At 40.5% G+C, this 20,350-nt stretch overlaps 1 protein-coding gene across 1 annotated transcript in view; it reads right to left on the bottom strand.

The window, feature by feature from the left end:
* Positions 1–17,253, bottom strand: part of CTTNBP2 (cortactin binding protein 2) — a 148,571-nt gene extending 131,318 nt beyond the window's left edge. Inside the window, exons 1-2 of the mRNA XM_039220946.1 lie at positions 17,173–17,253; positions 4,947–5,054 (exon numbers count right to left, since the gene is read on the bottom strand). Of these exons, the coding sequence (XP_039076877.1) occupies positions 4,947–5,054; positions 17,173–17,253 (189 nt within the window). The remainder of the gene's footprint in view (positions 1–4,946; positions 5,055–17,172) is intronic.
* Positions 17,254–20,350: the final 3,097 nt, after the last annotated feature.

Here is a 20,350-nt window from a genome sequence, read left to right on the forward strand (position 1 = left end):
GAATAACTAAAGTATATAAAGGTATAAACAGTTTTCTAAATGGACATAGCTTTGGCATAATAATAAATCTCCACTTATATTCACTTCAAACTTTCATTTTTGTATCTGATACACAATAGGTACTCAACAAATATTTGAAGTAAGGAGGAAGGGAAAGATTTATTTTCTCGTACCACACTTTAGGATATTTTATAACATTAAGCCAAGACAATGGAGTGCATTAGATTATTAATATGTCTTCCAAAGTTCTTTCTTCCTCCATATTACTAGAAGGGAGCCAGCCAGCCAGAGCCATTCCATAGTCTCCCACTCTGCCAGGTGTATCCATAAAAGTTCTCACCAATGCACATGATGCTGCTTTTCCTTCATTTCCTCTCTTGCTCCCTATAACATAGGTTTGGAATGTGCACATGGCAATGACACAGTTTCAACCATGCCAATGAGGCTAAGTCCCTAAAGGGAGCAGTGGGATAGATATAATCTGGGCTTTTGAATAACCACTTGGCTTAGAACTACTTCTCCAGCACAGATCACTCACCTCCAGAATGGTATGTGAGAAAAAAACTTATGTAATCTACCATACTTGGGGTCTCTTTGTTACAGCCACTTATACAGGACAATTCTACAATTTTATATCCCCTATAAGTACTATAAATACATTCTATCTGAAGAAATGTTAAACTGATAATTTTTTAAAGTTTCAGTGTAAATAATACTCAAAGATCTGTATCATATAGTCACTTTATAGTGATTATAGGTTACAAGGAAGAAATGTAATACTGTTAATTTTCATTTATCCAAAATAAATGGAAATAGAAGCCACACAAGAAATCTAGATCTGATTGCCCAAGGAATTAATTGTTTCATTGAGGTACTGTTTATGTAAACTCATGCTAATGACAGCAAGCTGAACTCTAAAATGTAGGCTAAAAGACAATTTTGGCCCCCAGAATGTTATAATTATAGCATTTTCATCTTCTTGCCCTTGGTTCCCTTTGATTAAAATACTGATAAAAATTCCAGTAGCAAGAGGGAAAAGAAGTGAAAGCCAGAAGATTCTGCAAACTAAACAATTAGCATCAAACAGATGACTTCTTACTAGGTTATATATTCAAATTCTTACTATTCCGTTAAATTTAATTCAAAAGCCTCTACATCTATCGTGGTTTCAGAAAATATGTACCTCCTTCTCCTTGAGCACATTCTGAAACCTTGCAGTAGTCTCCTCTAGACTTCATTTGACATATATATTTAGTCAACAGTTTATTCCTACTTTGTGTGGATGAGGGGGAATCATTGATAAAATATTTCTTATGCAACTGTAACATATATATATGTTAAGCAGTTCATATTTTCCATCAATATTGCACTTCTTAAAATATAATCCCCTGCAATAAAAATTAATGTACTGAATATCACATCTGTTATAAAGACATGGACTTTTACTGGGAAATATTTTTACCTTAAAGATGAAAACAGTAAAAATACCAAGATATATATTGTACATTTTAAAACTTTATCCCCCAAATCATATTTGTGCATTGTTCTGAGAAGTCTATGGCCATTAATCCAATGATCTATGCAATTTTTTATTATAACTTGAAAATCAAAAACATGAGGACAGCATGATTAAAAAAGTAAAAAGCTTGGTCTAAAATATCTTTTGAAAGATTCTAAAATTCTAGAGAATTTAAACGTCTCATAACAGAATCATTTCTAAATTTTTTCATGGTATAAATTTCATGGTATAAACCTTTATATCTGAAAAAAATCACAATTTACATATTAGGTTAAAAATATTTCCTACATTCAGAGAAATATTACTTTTGACACTTTTTAAAAGGTTTACTTCTCTCCCAATTGAACAGTAACGAACTGATTACTGATTGAGATTTTTATTTAATTCAGGAATAAGTATCACATAATATGAAATAAAAAAGTTTCACAATCTCTCTCCTTCCCAATTTCCTAGGCAGTCACTAATTTATAATCTACTGTTAAAGCAAGAGGCAACTCAATGACACATCTGGACCCAAGTAAATATTTCTCTGGTTTCACTAGTTCCCGTGAATGCACCCAAGGGAACAATCAGTACATGACCATAGTGAGTCTGTGACAGCTATGACAGTTATATGAAAATGGTATCATCTACTCTTAAAAATATAATCATCTAAAATCAATCACAATTCTCAAATTCAAAAAATGACAAAAAAGCTTTAAGAATCCCCAAAAAGACCAAATTCATGGATGCCACCTTTTCTACCTGAAATAATCACAATCTCTCTGGGCTTTCTTTGCATTTGATCTATGAACAATGAAGACTGGTGTCAGCTAGAGCTTCTCCACAGGGGCAGCACCTTAGGAGAGGATTTGGAAATAGGCAGAACATTTTGTTTTCACAGGGATAGGCACTTAGGGGTCAGGGCTAGGGGTCTGCCACACATCCAACAACTGTCTCCAGGGTCCCCTTGAACTTTCAAATGTCCCTCTATTCATTCTTTTCATTAGAACCTTCAGTTCAGTAGGACAACCTGGGCTAAAGAGTTAACTCCTTTTTACATATAAACAAGTTTTCATTTAGTGTTAACAAACACTGAATTTTCCAGGGACTTAACTCCCACATACATGTGCACTTTTGTTTGGAACTTCACCAAGTCATTCACCATTTCAGAAACACATCGCCTCATGCATGGCAAATCCACTCACTGTATCCAATCCCAATACAGCATACCTGGACCAGGATTCTTTTGCAATGACCACATTCATGGCAATGCTGAGTAGGTACAAACATGCCACTTACTTTATCATGTGCCTGAGCATTTATACACTGAAATTCATAGTGTGTTATAAATTACTTCCCTGTTACTTTATATCACAATGAGAGGAGTGTAGGGGGTATTTTTAACATAACCTACTTATCCATGCACTTATCCGTGTATTTCATTGCAGGATAATGAAAGAGTAATACAAAATATTTTATTTTAAAAAGCGGGGGGTGGGCACACCTGGATGGCTCAGTCGGTTAGGTATCTGACTTAGGCTCAGGTCATGATCACAGTCAAGGAGTTCAAACCTCAGATTAGGCTCTGTGCTGACAATTAGGAGCCTGGAGCCTGCTTTGATTCTGTGTCTCCCTCTTTCTCTGCCCCTCCCCCACTTGCACTCTGTCTCTTAAAAATAAGTAAACATTTAAAAAAATTTTAAAAACTACAATAGCAACAACAACAACAACAAAAACACCTCTAGGTTTGTAGGGATGCAAACCACTGACCTAGAATATGTAGTAAGGCTCCTTGCAAGTCCAACATTCCTTGATTCTATGAGAAACTTTCACTTTGGCAAGCCCTGATCATTAGCGAGCCTTTACTTCTACCCTTATGTTTAAAAGTATTGCAATTAAGTTAAAAACAGAAATAAATATAGTTGCTAAGGTGATACATAAAAACACAGACTCTGCTAAACTCTCAAACATTTGTGCAAGTAATAAGAAACGCCATGGTAGCTGATGTCTTTTACAGGTTAATAGAGAGCAACAGAAAAATACCTAAGGTAGAACTGGAGTCTTGCTATCTATTTGGTTTCAAGAGACTATACTAGTGGCTTCACAAGTGACCTCTGTTCTCTCCTTGGGCTGAGTGTAGTACATGTTAGTGATGCAGTGCCTTAGCATTTCTCCCACGAAGTTCATTTATCAAGAAAATATACATTGGCAAGCAATACAAATGTTTCCAGTGTGGAACAGGATGAATACCTCTCACAGCCAAGCTGTTCACCAGTCTACTTAGCAAAGCTTGTCATTCAAAAAGCAACACCTTCAACTAATTACTGGCTTACAGATGGTACAAATATACTGTCATTTTTCTGGGACAATCATTCTCTGTCATCAGACTGAGGAGTAATGATTATCCTCACTGTACTGATTTCTAGTTTGTGAAAATTAACTGTAGTCACCCCTTCCCCACACAACTGGATCCTTAACATGCCCACCTTCACTATTTCTGACCATCCACCATTATTATCTCTTTAATCCAGTATACTAATGTCCATTGGGAGCAACAATTCAACTTACTATAAATTTTCATAAGTTAAAGTAAGCCCCTAAGACAAAGTTGGAGGAAATACTACTTGGTAAAAAAACAAACAAAGAAAAAAAACAAAACAAAACAAAAAGCAACCCATACTTCATGTATAATAAATATAGCCATCCTGGCCAAATGACCAAGAGCCAAGAAACACCTGATTACACTCAAAGTATTCAAATGAAAGAACACAATAAAAATTAGGTTTGGCTAACGTACCAAAACAAGTATAGATTAAGAACAACCAATTATACAATTGTGCATCAAGAAAGTTTAACATTATTTTTAAAGCAACAGAATGCTATTGAGGTATTTAAATAACATATCAGAAGATAATTCTGCATGAGTTTTGAAAATTACAAGATCAGATGAAAAAGTTAATAAAACTATTTGAAGGTATATGTAGTTTTTAAGGGATATATATTAGTTTTAACTCTTATGAGCTTCTGAAAGAAATCATTTATAATTGAGAAAGGAAGGAAAATCTAAATTATCAGTAATTATCTTTAATAAATGACTCTGATAATTTTTCCTCCTCACCTCACATACATGTAGGATATCAAATTTGCAATTTTCTGAAAACTTACAACCAAATAACCACATGAAACAATACCACTTAAGTCTCAACTTTCCGATACTAAACAGTATGGTCTTGGTCTCCATCATTAGAATGACGGACCATCTGACTTCAGTGTTTGCATGTATAAAGATTATGGGGTGGGCATTTAGAGTGAGGGGCACATTTTAACCAGATGAAACATTTTAAATCTACAGGATTCAAAAACTGAGAGAAGCAGCTTTGTCCCTCGCCCTTTGAAAAAAAAGAAAACCATAGAACAATGGGTCTCAGCCCTAGAAGCTTCTTACCCGCAGAGCCTCGATGACCAGGTCTCTGGCCTCCAACTCCCCTTCCATCACGCTGAGGAGCATTCGAAGCTCTGATTTACTGAGGGTGTCCACATCAAACTCTTTTTTCTATAACACAAATATTTAAAAAGCAATGAAAAAAACTATTAGTGGGACAATACACACATCTTAAAGGTTTGCAATGGACTGTTTTTATCTCAGTGGCTCAGCAAATCCCAGAAGCACAGGGGCCCTGTTCAGCAGCAGATAATCTATGCCCAGACCTTTTAGGAGGAGGGGTAAAAACTGTAAGGCCACTGGCCCAAATCTCTTAATAAAGGAAATCTTTTTTCCTAGCCTGCCTGCACACCTGGATTCAAAATTTCTTCAAATTGTGACACCAATTGAAAGTTTCTGGAGTTTCTATCAAAACAGGCCTGGTATATGTTCAGGAGAAGTTGCAGGGGTAGCAAAGAAAGCACGAGAATGTATTCATAGAAAGACCCCAACCTAAAGGCTCCTGGGAGGTTATTATAAATTCCGGGACATCCAATAATAACAGGTCATGTTTATAGAACACTCCACAGCAGAGGTAACCAGCTGGCAGCCTACAGCCAAATCTGGCCTACAGATGTGTATAGCTTGGGCCACAAAGGGTTTTATTTTTTATTCAGCCAGCAATGGGGAAAAAAATAAAAATAAAATCCTGAGGATGTCACCGAAAAATCTAGATCTCTGGTTTCTCTTCAAAATTCAGATGACCGGTTAAACCTGCGCCCACATTTCAAAGAGCAATAATCTGCAGAACCAAGAAGCAGTCCCTTTAGAAGGAATATGCTCTTGGCTTTGCTACCTGATTCTCCCCACCAAACACACACAGATACACACAGGGCAGACAAATGTACTTTGACGAGACCTGTACCACCACCCACATTTAATCAACTGGGTCTGTGGGCAGATGAGTCTGGAACCTGCTATACGGTTGCCAAATGCTTTTTTAAGCAATGCCTTGTAACTTTTTGCCATTCCAAAGGCAGGCTGGGGCTGGAGTATGTGAACCTCCAGAGACTCAGCTACATCACAAGGTATCAGCACCATGGTCCAGGGGACACAATCCTCACTCATCACTCTTCCAGCTCCATTGTCTTTTCTACATTCCTTCCTTAACTGTATCCAATCTTACCTCTTTATATACCATTACTATACCACAGACGCCCAATATTTTTGTCTCCAACTCTGTCCCCTTTCCTCACAAGTTTTAGGAGCAACTCTTCCAGCTGCCATCTTAGGATCAACTAGCATGCTCACAGCCCAGTCTGGGCAAATCCACAGCCTGAGCTCCTCTACACACACAGTCTACTGTGCCCTTCTCTGCAGGGACTCATTGGATAAACCCATTCACCATCAGAGGGTGGGGAACACATGTTCATCCCCAAATGCCTCAGAATACCCAACCTCAGAAGCCATTCTTCAGAACGTTCCAGAACATTATTTCACATTTGCACAGCACCCAATGGTTTCCAAAGTATTCTCAAAAAATCAAATCTAATCTGTAAGATAGGATCTCTATTTTTCAGTTAAGAAAACCACAACTCAGAGAACTTAGATCATTCAACCAGGAAATGACAAAACTACAAACAAGTGCCTGTTGGCACACTTTACCAACACAGTGACAACATTCTAGAGATGAAAAATAGTGCCATTCTATCAATCAGCTAATAAGAACCTGTTTAACACCCAAATATCTGGCCCCATATTATCCTTGTGATGACACAGAAGTAAACATGGCAAGCCCATACATGATTCCATGGAGTTTCAAACAGGCACCAGAACTGGTTACTTCTCAGTTTCAAAGAAGCCTTCTAGAAGGAGATAATAATGGTACAAAGAGAAAAGAGACCAGAACTAGCTGGTTCTCCATAGAAAGATTTTAAAAGGACCTTTCTCTTAAAATGGTTTCTTTTTGCACATAGATTAGAGCAGTTATTTGGAAAGGCCAGGGCTCAGGATGGAAAAAGAGAAAAGAAGACAACAGGAAGCCTAAAGGATAGGTTATTTCTAGGAGGCTCTTGCTTAGAAAGTCAACTTAAGAGATATTCCCTGTTAATGGTAAAATCTAATACACTAGGGCTCAAATTCTGCTCCCACTACATGGCTGGTGGTGTCACATGGGTCTTACAACACAGTTGTTCTCAAAGGCAGGCTTGCATAAGAATCACCTGGGGCCTTGAATGTGACTTTGTAACAAGCTACCATTGCTGCTGCTGGTCCAAGGACTACACTTGGCAAGGCATTTGTATTTTTCCTGATCTGTTTTCTCAACTATGGAATAGAAATCCTAACATCTACCCCGCAAAGTTCTTGTGAGCATGAAGCAAGAACACATAAATAAAGGAAGTGCTAAATAAAAGCGGTGATTGTTATTATCCAGGCTGAGGGCACCCAGATATTTTATGTAGAAAGGAGTGGGCTGTTGGCGACAAGCCTATTTCTTTGAAAGTCTACCAACCTAAGTCTGATAAACTCAGTTTATTGACTATGATGAAAGACAGACTCTTTTATCCTGCTTTTTTCCCACTAAGATGGAAGAGTGAGCTGCAATTCTTATGTGCTTTAGAGCGTAATGTTTTATTAATGCTGCTGCTGGTTGTTCTAAAGATTTTAATTAATTGTATATTTTATTGTCCTTGTTTCCCCGAAGCTTCATAAGCAAAGCACTCCATTTTAGATACTAATAAATTATGAATGACATTGCCAAGATTCTGATTCATATTACAGTCAGGAGGGCTTGCTCTGGTTCCATCATCATCAACATTACATGTGACCTGCAACCAACACTTCTGCTTTTTAATAGATCACCATCAATAAAAAGGGAAATTGATTAAAGTAAAAAAATCACTGCTACAAGGGTTCTCGCTAAACCATTGATTAGGTTACATAGAATGTAAAAAAATCTGTTTCCTGTCACAATGTATTAAGTGATGCACTATTTTAAATACATAGTTTGGCTGTCTGCGGGGCTGCTGCTCTCACCCCTGGGTCCTCACTAAAAATGATATTACTTCCTGGCCTTCAAGGATATTCTAATAATATTTTCAAATTGTCATTTTCTAATGCTTAACATTTTCATCCACTATTCTTGCAAAACAGTATAATAAAAAAGTATATGAAATTATATTAGAAGTCATTTATTTTGCTAATAAATTCAAAGTACTTTAGTATGGTTAGAAATATAAAGAAGGCCCAAAGCGAAAATCCCAATAAAGAAGTCTGTTAGTTTCACATGAAGTAGTAGCTATCTGACTTGATCCATTTGTGGTACAGTGGTAATTACATATAGGAAAAGTACTAATTTTTTTGACTTAAGAACAAAATAATTATTCTTTTAATTTTTTTAATGTTTATTTATTTTTGAGAGAGAGAGAGGGCACGCGAGCAGGGGAGGGTCAGAGAGAGAGGGAGACAAAGAATCCAAAACAGGCTCCAGGCTCTGAACTAGCTGTCAGCACAGAGCACGATGCAGGTCTCGAACCCACAAACCGTGAGATCATGACCCAAGCCAAAGTAGGACACCTAACCGACTGAGCCACTCAGGCGCCCCCAAAATAATTATTCTAAATTTTTTTTCTTAAACCATTTTGAGCTATGATTGTCATACAAAATGCTGTAAATATGTAATATGTACAACTTGATAAGTTTGGAGATATAGGAAACATCACCATAATCCATGCCATAAAGAAATCTAACACCTCCAAGTTTCCTATTATTTTGATAGATTTATATTTTATAAGACAAACTAACTTGATAAACTAACCTCAAAAAAAAAAAGATAGAAAACAGAATAGATATAAATGCCACCACTTACATAAAAAATTCGGATCTCTATCAGGGCATCCATGAAAACATGACAACCCCACTCTCCCACCAAAAAAAAAAAATCACAGCACACATGTTCACACACTAAGCTTTATTACTACTGTACTTGCTTTCCTAATTAAAGAAAAATCCAGATCTCATTTTTAAGTGATAGTAGGGAAAGAAAAGAAAGAGGGAAAGAGAGAGAAAGAGAAAGAGAGAAAGAACACAGCTAAATTTCAGTTCTACAGGCCACCCTGTCTGTCATGTTTGATGTTTGCCAGAAAGGGGACTCCAGGAGAAGTGCTTCTTAACGCCTAGTTTTAAAAATCTGGCATAGGCAGTTTAAACTAATCCAGAGTCTGGTCATCAAACAAAGAGAGAGCTTTCTATGGGACATAAACAAATATATAATCTGAAAGAGAAGACAAAACCCCAAACTCTTACCGTTCAACACAGCAGTATTCAACAAGGTCTGGGATGGGTGTGGGGAGGGCATTCTTCCAGATTTTTTTTAAACAGGCTGAGAGAGAGTGGGAGGGAATAGACAAAATAGAACCTGGCTAAGTAAAGTCTTCTTCAATTGGCAGAATTGAACATAGGCCAATACCAGTATTCCTCACTACCACTCCACACCCTAAAGTACTGAGTTTTATGTAGGGAATTTCAACGGTCACAGTCAATTAGGGCCAGGAGATCCTTACCCATATCCTTTAAGAATTAATGGAGTCAGAACATTGATGGTTGCCAAAAAGCACTTAGAAGAGGTTTTAAGCCACAGTGGCAGAAGTGCCCTTCAGATCTTTGCCCAAACGTACCAGTTATAGTGAAAATCTAGTGACCAAACACAAACCAGACATATTCTCTGGAACTTCCCACAAACATCAAGAGCATCTCCTCCAATTTCAAGTCTAGTGGGCCACCTACCATACATGTGATCAACGAATTTACCATGTGGGAAGGAGGTGAGATACCTCAGAAAGCCGATGGGTTAGAAGGACTTTATTTCATCTGTTTGGATCTCAGTTTTCTCCGTGGTAAACTAAGAATGTTGTACTAAGTGATCTCTAACACCCCTCCCCCAGCTCTCAAATGTCCTGATTTGATAGACTATCGGGGTAACTGGATTACTGGACTGAGGAAATATAGGTCATTCCATGAAGCCTTTGAGAAATAATTTGAAGTCAACTGATTTTTCCACTCTGCTCTGAAGTTACAATGTAATTGTAATTTCCTTCCCAGTCTAATACAGCATGCTAATAATTAATGAGGTGCATTTAGAACTTTCAATGTAAGCAAGATTTATGGGTTGGGGATAAGAGGCATAAACAAGAGGGAAACAATGAAATTCATATTGGAATTTCAAGGAAAAAATAAAAATCTGAAGACTGTATCATTTACATGAAAAAAATCCAACTTTTTCCAGGTACACAGAACATTCACAATATTAAGAAAATGTGAATTCAGGGGCCCCTGGGTGGCTCAGTCAGTTAAGCATCCAACTTCAGCTCAGATCATGATCTCACGGCTCGTGGGTTCAAGCCCCACATCAGGCTCTGTGCTGACAGCTCAGAGCCTGAAGCCTGTCTACAGATTCTGTGTCTCCCTCTCTCTGACCCTCCCCTGCTCATGCTGTCTCTCTCTCAAAAAAAAAAAAAAAAAAAAAAAAAATTAAAGAAAATGTGAATTCAGCTAATTATATGGATTTTCATGAAGAAAAGTACATTTTCATGCTCTAAAATTATTTCAAGTCTCTGACATTACATCTTGCTTTGAGATTATTTCTCCTGATTTCTCTCTATAGGGACAAAAGAATGTTACTTATAGGGTTTGCAGAACTTTAATTTTGTTCTTCCTAATACTTTGTCCTCTAATTCATCAGAATCCTGTCTTTCTTGAGGACATAGTTCAAATCTCACTTCCATAGGTCTTTACAGACTGTACAGACTCCAGAAATCTCTCCTTCCCTACAGTCAGTCTTACAGTCTGCTCTCTTACTTCACTGGACAAGTAATCACATCCTGCCCTGTGCATCTCCTCATATTAAACTCACTCATCTATCTTAATGCTCTATTTTCTCACCCCTACTAGAAATGTCACAACAGCAAGAATATATTGCATCCTCAATTGATCTTACCTAACATGTATGCCCACCTTTGGTAGAAAATGCCCATTTCACTCAGCATGCAAACACAAAGCCTGCAAATCCTGTAAATTATGATACAATGTTATAGCCTATTCTAAGGAAAACTAAGTAACTGGTCATTTTCATTCATTGTTTCAAAAATCATTTAGAGTAATCTCAACTAGGGCAACTTGATGTGTAGCTTTAAAGCAACATGCTAAGAACCTGGAGACAGCTCTCCATGGCCCTGTACCTCAAATCAACCCACAGTGCCTGAGGTCTTCCATGCAAGACAACCAACTGAGTATACCGAAAAGAAGAAAAACTGACAAGTAAGTAGAATGACAGGAAGGAAACCTGGCAATGGGTATAACCAATTTTAAGTACAAGAGGACTGTAATGATAAGCAGAAAAGTGGGTAGGTGAGGGGTGACAACCTCTAATGATTAAGTGCAGCCACCTCCCTTTTCCTCCTTTCAGATCTCTCAGTCTCTATTTCCTCTTTGGGGGAAAAGAAGGAAGGAAGGAACCAACCACATCTCGGATAAAACAAGTGTCTATTTCCATTCTAACTCAGCTTTTCAATGTTCCATCGGCCCTACATGGCACATCTCCACATGCAAACCCATTTCCAGATCCAATAACTGTCCCTTAAGAAGCTTATAATGCATTGAAGAATATCATCTTGATTATCTGTAGGTGATAAATGGCAGCACACTGATTTTCAAATGAAGAGGGTGAGACACAGACTGCTAACTGATATTCTTACAGTTACAAAGCCCTTCTGTGGAAGAACTCAGGCATTTGGAATCATCTTTTTGCCTCTTCAATGAAATATAAAAATGTCAAAACGAAACCATGTTTTTCTACATTGCATATTGCATCATATTGTACAGAGCAGTAACATTTCATTATTTTTGTACAAGTTATTTATAAAAGATTAACAATTTTTTAAAAAATTCTTTGATTTTAGTATCATTATCATCTTTCTCGTAACTGTTCTCCATTTTTTCTAACTGACATCTAGGAAAAAAGACAAGTTTCCCTTTCCATGTTATAAAAGTCTTGCAAAGGAGCACCAACAGAGAAGAATACAATTGAATACATTCAAATAAAGTATTTTCTAAGGGTGCCTGGGTGGCTTAGTTGATTAAGCATCTGACTCTTCATTACGGCTCAGATTATGATCTCAGGGTTCAGTTCATGAAACTGAACTCTTCATCGGGCTCTGCACTGACAGTGTGAAGCGTGCTTGGGATTCTCTCACTCCCTCTCTCTCTCTTGCCTTCCCTGGCTCTCGCTCTCTTTCTCTCTCTCAAAATAAATAAACTTTAAAAAATGAATAGGCGAACCTGGGTGGCTCAGTCAGTTAAGTATCTGACTTCGGCTCAGATCATGATCTCACAGTCCATGGGTCCCAGCCCAATGTCAAGCTCTGTGCTGACAGCTCAGAGCCTGGAGCCTGCTTCTGATTCTGTGTCTCCCTCTCTCTCTGCCCATCTCTCACTTGCATGCTGTCTCTCTCTCTCAAAAATAAACACTAAAAAGTATATTTTTTAAATAAATAAATAGGGGTGTCTGGGTGGCTCAGTGAGTTGAGCATCCAACTTCGTCTCAGGTCATGATCTTGTGGTCCATCAGTTTGAGCCCCACATCAGGCTCTGTGTTGATAGTTCAGATTCTGTGTCTCCCTCTCTTGCTCTCTGCCCTTCCTCCCTCTCAAAAATAAACATAAATAAATAAATAAAGTCTTTTCTAAAGCAACACTCAGATGTGATTAGATGGCAAAGTATATGGGGGCAGAAAGAAGAGAAACTATTCCATCTTTCCTAGGCGCATTTAAAGTTGAATTCTAGTCCCAGATTTCTGGGCATTTGCAGACTATTCGAAAGCCATTCCTAACTATCTTCCTGCCCAATCTTTCCTTTTTTTCCCCTTTTCCTGTTTCCAAATGTCCTTCTATTTTTGCCTTGACCCCCCTCAATCATCTGCTCCCTCCAAAACCCCGGTGGGTGATTTGACCTTGACTCTTATAGAAAAAATCCAGGATAGGAGGGATGCAGTTACCATCTCAGCCATTATTCTGAAGAGAGAATCTAAAGGGAAAACTAACAGTGGTGGATATTAAATTTAAAAAACAACAGTCTGTGAAATATCTGAAAGGTCACTGAGGAAAGCAGCGTGGAAAGAGAAATATACAAACAAAAATCAGAAAGAACAAAAACAAATCAGAAAATCAGGGTCATCTTTCAGAAACAAGAAAAGCTCTGTAACATCTATAACGTTAATTACTAGAAATCACAGACCAACATTTTCACGACAATCCAGTTAATACACAAAGTAAATTTCCTAATTAGCCAATCAAAATTAAGTATTGTAACACAGCTTCCTGGTGAGTGTTCATTTTCTTTATTCAGTAAATATTAGTGGAACACCTACCATGTACGTGCCTGGCACAGTGCTTAACCTTTCGTTTCTTTTAGAAACAAAACCCACATGCTTTTCTTGAAGGAGGCTGCACTGTCGCAGCCACAGCCTTGCTGTCCACAAGACCCACAGCAGATATTTGTAAATGGCTGAGGAAGTACTCAGTCTGTGAAACATTGTCTCACCTCATAAAGTTACATGAAACACAAGAGGAGAGAACCAACTGGCAATCTAGCCCAGGCACGGATTCAATCACAGAGAAGACAAATGCTTCGCTCTAAGCAAAACTGCTCCTGCGAGAAATGTAACAACGACAATACCAACAATAATAAAGTCAAAAAACAGGCACAAACAGAAATATACATTATTTAAGAAGAAAACAGTGAAAAGTAGCATGTTGAAAGTATCAGTTATTTTCTAATCACGGGGGAATTTTTTAATCTACTTCCTCAATTTCTAACCTATTTTTCTAAAGCACACTGTTGAGACTGAAGTTGAGACCTCCTGTTGGAAAGCCCCTCACCTGTGCCCCAGGCCACCTTTCAAAGAATCCTAAGAACCAGCCACACGGCACACAGCTTCCTGCCATTTCCACTTCCAAGTCCTCCTTCCGTCTCGAGGCCCAGGTCAAATGCCATCCTTCTGTGGAATGTTTCCAGGTCCTTCCACTAGGTATCCTCTCCATGACTCTTCCCCAGACTCCTAATATAAATTGTTTCTGTCTTTCATGACACCATCACGTCTGATTTGACTCGGTATTAATCAGTTTCCACCATGGGAGTGTGTTACTTCAAGGCAGCAAAGACATTGCTCGTGATGCCACCATCTTGGTGAGTAGTTGGTAATGTGTTAAATCTGAATTATTCCCTACTTAACTATTATGCTCTGTATAACTTCCAATTTCTATAGCTGCCATATAGCTATAGATTTTTTCAAAAGAAAGGTTAGCAAAATTGGCTAAGAAGCTGCTTTTCTTTGCATTTACATTCAATACTATCACCTGGAAAACAAAAATGTGCATAGTATTGTTTAACGTTACTATCATGCATTTAATAAAATCACTGTCCAAGTTTTTTTTTCTTGTTACTATCACCGTGACAACAAAATTTATATCTACTTTTTGCATATTAGCTGCTCCAGAAAAGTCCAGAATGACAAGAATGTTGGCCAGTTTTCCAAATATAGCTTTAAAAAGACCTCCATTTTCCTTTCACTCTTAAATTCTTTGGTGACAATAAAAAAGCAGGAAGATTTCTGTTTTCCATACTGCCTTATCCATTAGGAGTTATTTTCAGAGCAGAAATAGCAATATAGCCTATAAAAGTCATCACATTTGGCTAAGGCACTGAAAATAACCCAGGTCTCTCGCATGGTTCACAGCAAAGACTATTAATATGATCCTATTGAATAATGTAACTGTTACCCAGCTTTACACTTGGGATGCTTTCAGGATTTAAACAGCTAAGAACAACGATCACAAACTAAATTTAAAACACTCCACTGAAAATCACATTAAGCTGAAAACTATAAATTAAACTTGTCTCTAAGCAACAATCTAAATAGTCAAAACTTAGTGAAAACACTCACTTTCAAAAATAACCTACTGCTTTGGAGTCTCCATTGGTTCATGGCTGCCAAATGTACATATAAAAATGCATAATATGTAAACTAATTTGAAATGAAATGAATCTCTACAATGAAAAAAGTTCCTAAAAATGAAAAAAAAATCTCAGTTGCCATGAACCCAAATACATAAAAATGCCTTTGATTTTTAACCATTAGATAAGAAGCAGTTATAATGACAATTATCATTCCTCAACCTAGCTTTGATTTAAAAATCAGTCTAGTGAAGTGGCCACTATGGGAGGACCACGTTAAAAGTAAAATGCCCGGTTTACTGTATAATAAGCCATCATCAGAATTTTACTACAGTCTTAATTTTTTAAAAAAATACTATCATCCTTATTGCATTCTCTAAAGGATTCTATAAAAATAGAAAGTTTTTACTTTCACAGATTTTTCATGACTATACTATTAACCACAGTGAAATTATAAAATCCCCACCTATCCACAATGAAAAATCAGACTCCTGAAAATTTTAAACAGCAGAAAGGGAACACAGCCCTTAACACAAAAAATCTGTCTGGTGTCCAAGATTCTGTTTGCAATCTAACCAAATAAAACTATAGGACAGCTACAGACCATAAATCAGATGTTTGTGCTTGGTTTAACCGTCAGGTGATTAAATACTGAGGGTAAGCAGAAAGAAGCCTGTTCCAAGTCGATTAAACAAATTCAACCTTCTTGAGAAACACACATACCCCTACCTCTTTCTTTTCCCTCTCACTCCTCTCCCCTTAGCATCTCCTGGGGTTGAAGGTACCCAATCATTTCCACTTCCCAGAGAGGCTGGTGTCTTAATAGCTGGCTTCCTTACTGTACTTCACAAAGGGTAACTGATTCACTGCATCACAAGAGAGCAGGTTTCGTTTCAAATCTTAAATTCACGTTTTCCAGGCAAAGAATGAAAAAAAAATCAATTTTCCTAAAAGTTTCAGATTAAAACCTGCAAGTTTCACAAGTGGAAATCAGGAGCCCTCCTCCTCCTCCGTTTTTCCCTGTTTCTCTTCCCTCCCCAGCTCAGCTCAAGTAGCTTCCTCCACCTCTCCCTCTCCCTCCCCAGAAAGCCCCACGTCCAAACAGAGCGGGAAGAAGTCACAGCAGCCCAGATTATTCACACCTGGCCCTGCCCTCTGCTGCTCGTGCACCGACTCTGCTTAGGAAAGAACTGAGGGGCGTCCATGCTCCTCTCGCTCGATCCCGCCCGGAATCTCCCGCTAGAACAGCGGGATCGCGCCAAGGGTGGGAGGCGTTCCTAGGGCTGCCTTTCTTTGCAGCTCCTTGCAGCTCCTGCAAAGCTGCTTCTCAACTCCCAAAACGTCTGCACCTAGGAAATGCAGGTCCAGCCCTCCCCGAAGGTACGGGCTGGAAACCACCATTCAGTCTCTGTGCACGCGGATATTCTGGGGCTTAAAGTGGGGCCGGCGGTGTATGGAAGCTCATTCGGCTTCTAGAGCCCCGCGAAGAACAATGTGTTGACACCAGGTGCTGAATCTCCACCCTGCCCGGGCATCTTCTTGGGAAGAACGAGGACACCTTCCCACTCCCCACCCCCTACCACCAAGTGACGGGGCAGCAGGCAGCTAGAACCCAAAGCTCCGACGTGCAGCGGGGGCAGCAGCGCCCACAGCCGGGCGCCGGGCCTCCCTCAAGGGGCCTCGGGCACAGGAACGAACGAACACACACACACACACACACACACACACACACACACACGGTATCACACACACACACAGGGTATCCCCACACCTGCCTGGCGACGACCCGTCACCCCCGAGCTGCCTTCCAGCGTCCGCTGAGAGATGCCAGGCAGCCCCGAGACGCTAGCCCACAACCACGCGCGCAGCGAGAGGCGAACAATGGGGGGTCAAGTTCGCCTAGAAACACACCCCGGCCCCCACCCCCGGCCAAACCCCGCCGCCCCCGAGGGAGTGGGCGTAGGGGTCGCTCGGGACGCACGCGGGGAGTCCCGAGAACCGGGCGGACTGGGACGGCTTCCCGCAGGGCTGGGAAAGGACAGAAGGGATCCGGAGCCCAGGCAGCCGCCTCACCCGCCCCGACCCGGGCTTGGGCCGCCGAGCCCCGTGGGGAGGGGGCACCCGGGGAGGAGGACCCCTGGGAGCCGGGGCTTGCGGAGCGCCCCAGGGTGCAAGCCCGGTCTAGCCGGAACCCCGGCCCGCGTCTACGCCCTTCCCGCGCCCACCCCGGGACCTCGGTTACCGCCGCCTCCGCCGTGGCCCCAGCCGCGTCCTCCGGGGCGCGGGAGAAATCGGGCTCGCAGCTCGCGCCGTCCGTCGCCATCTTCCTGCTCTAGCGGATCCGAATGCGAGCTCGGAGCGGCGGCTGCGGGTTCAGCCCTCCAGGCGCGGGCGGCGCTTAACCCGCTGCGGTCCGGGGACGCGGGCGCCCGCAGCCCGGCCGCCGCCGGCGCGCTCCCTCCTCCCCGCGCCGCCGCCCCCACCGTCTTAACCCGCTGCGCGCCGGAGCGCCGCCCGCGGCCGCCCGGTCCCCGCCCCGCGGGGCTGCGGCCCCACGCCCCGGCGCCGCGCCGCCCGCAGTCAGCTCGTGCAGGTGCGAGAAATGCGCACGCGTCCAGGCCAAGATAGGACCCGGGGCTCAGGACGGGGAACCAAAGCCCCTGACGAGGTGAAGGAAAGAAAAAACCCAGTAGGTGACTCTCCCGGCACCGTCCCCACGGAGCCGGCGGTGAACAGACCGACAGACCAGAGCAATGTCAGGCCTCCGGGTTCTGGATTTTCCGTACGGTCAAGATAATGCCCCCCCACTCCCCCGCCACCGCTAGAAATCACAGAAGGCACCCTTTTCTTCTTTCATGAATTTGTTTTTTATTCTTGTTTTTTCGTTTTTTTGCAAGACTGCCATCAGGGCCTTTTTACCCTCCTGGTGTATATATCTGGCCTTGTTTTATTCTATCCCTCCCTTTCGTCCTTCTGCAAAACACATCAACTCCCAGATCAAAATGTGTGCTGCTACCCTTTATTGCGTTGCATCCGTGGCCTAGTCCTTCTTCATACAATCTCTTTTTCAAGAAAGGTGGAGCAGGGCTGCTGCTGCTGCTGCTGCTGCTGCTTCTTCTTGTTTTGACCCCAACTCTGAGGTATTTTCTGAAAGGCTGACCAAGAAATGTTAAGTGCCATTCTTGTAAAAGGAAGCTCTCTACTTTTAAGAGACCCTCATGAGGTGGGACAACACACTCACACAGAGACACACATGATTTTTTCCTAAAAATTGATTTTTATGGGACTCATACGTCTTAAAAAACATATCATGAGATGAGTTAGGCCCAAACTCTTCATTTTCGCTTCCCACATCTGATTCAGTTCCTACCCTTTCCTGCCAATTCCCAGGATGTGAAAATCTATCACCTTATCAAGACCATATGGTATAGGCCTTCCCAAATCACCAGATCCCCCAAAAAATGTGTTGAAAGCACAAAATCAAATGGAGGCATTCAAGCTGTGTCTCAAAAAAGGTAAATTCAAACCACAACCAAATCCTGAACTTAAAACTTTGGAAGATGAATGACTGGAATGTTCAGTCCAAGGGTTAACAGATCAAAGCCCATTTTTTAAAATGGCAGACTCCTAATGAAAGGTTTTGGCACTTTAACTGGTTCACTTTCCACATTAGATCTAAATAGAATACAAACCAGAGCAGAGAATATTTTCTGCAAAGGACCTGAAAAGGATGCATCAGTACACTGTTAAAAGTTCCAGGGGCACCTGAGTGGCTCAGTCAGCTAAGCACCTGACTTCAGCTCAGGTCATGATCTCATGGTTCGTGAGTTCAAGCCTTGTCTCGGCCTCACTGCTGTCAGCACAGAACCCTCTTCAGATCCTCTGTCCTCCTCTCTCACTGCCCCTCCTCCACTCACACATGTTCCCTCTATCTCTCTCTCAAAAATAAATAAACATTAAAAAAAGAAGTTCCATCCCAGAAGGGGTCTACATCAAGAAAGAACTTTCACCTGGAACCCTAGGGTTAAGGGTCACAGCCTTAGAAATCACCTCCAGATTATCCTGTAAGCAGAAGTGATCAATGATTTATTGTCTTTGACTTTACTCTGATACCCTACTACCTCTCTGAGTCCCCTCACTTCCACCCGTTTATTATACCTCTTTCTTTTATCAAATATTCTCTCTGAAATTGTTCAATATTAGAATAAATAGACTCCCTATACAATGAAAGGAAAGCATTTGACAGTAAAACTTCGATGCTAAACTGATAGTAAAAACTTGAAGTTTGAACCCAAAACATTCCTTTTTCATTTCAAAATGCATTTTCACACATCAAAAGACAATGAATTTTCGGGGCGCCTGGGTGGCTTAGTCGGTTAAGCGTCTGACTTTCGCTTAGGTCATGATCTCGCGGTTCGTGGGTTCGGGCCCCGCGTCGGGCTCTGTGCTGACTGCCAGCTCAGAGCCTGGAGCCTGTTTCAGTCTGTGACTCCCTCTCTCTCTGACCCTCCCCTGCTCACACTGTCTCTCTCTCTCTCCTAGAAATAAATAAAAACATTAAAAAAAAAAATTTTAAAAAAAAAAGACAATGAATTTTCTTCACACTGATACTTGGTACTGATGTTCAATTACTACCAGAGAAATTAACTAGCTCCCTAGTTAAAAAAAATAAAATAATCAACTTCACTTAGGTGTTAAGAACTAGGAATATGACATGACAATATCTCTGAGAAGCAACCCTCATATTTTATACATGCTGCTCAGTTTTAAAAAATGATCATTGGGAAGAAATAGCTTCTATGAGTCTAAATACAATTGAAGCAGAATCATCACAAAAGATTCAAACCCTGATTTCTTCCCTCTCACCTACCCTCTCTCTGTCTCTGTCTCTGTCTCTCTCTCTGCTTCTTTTTCTTTTTTTTTTCTTTTTTTTTTTTGGTAAAATAAGAAATAACCAGTTGAAAAAAAATCACATAACAACACATTTTCTAAGGGCCAAAATCCAAGACCTAGGAAGGAAAATAAACAGCGTCTCTACCTTAAAGCTGCCACTGCCTACTGCCAAGGACTGACAGAATATCCCAGCCTACTGCACAGAGGTAACTAACACATTAAGAGTTAACTCCCTCACCAGTGGCCAGGCTGGGGCTGCTTCGCTACCAGGACACTTGCTGGTTTAAATTCTCTCCTGAGAATTAACCTCTCTTGAGACTGCAAATTAACTCTTTCTGAAAGACTTTCTTTGCACAAAGACGGACTCTACTAGAATCAGACTAAATAGATCTGAAAGAGTAGTGATGTTATGGCTCCAGAAATTAAATCTTTTCAAGCTTCATTAAATAGCTTAAGAAATTTAAAAAAAAAAAAAAAGATATCCAGGGACTAGAGTGGGGAAAGGAAAAGATGCAGAAGTATAAGCA

Source organism: Hyaena hyaena, unplaced genomic scaffold (assembly GCF_003009895.1).
Source record: "Hyaena hyaena isolate Hyena2069 unplaced genomic scaffold, ASM300989v1 scaffold_927, whole genome shotgun sequence".
Classification (NCBI taxonomy): domain Eukaryota; kingdom Metazoa; phylum Chordata; class Mammalia; order Carnivora; family Hyaenidae; genus Hyaena; species Hyaena hyaena.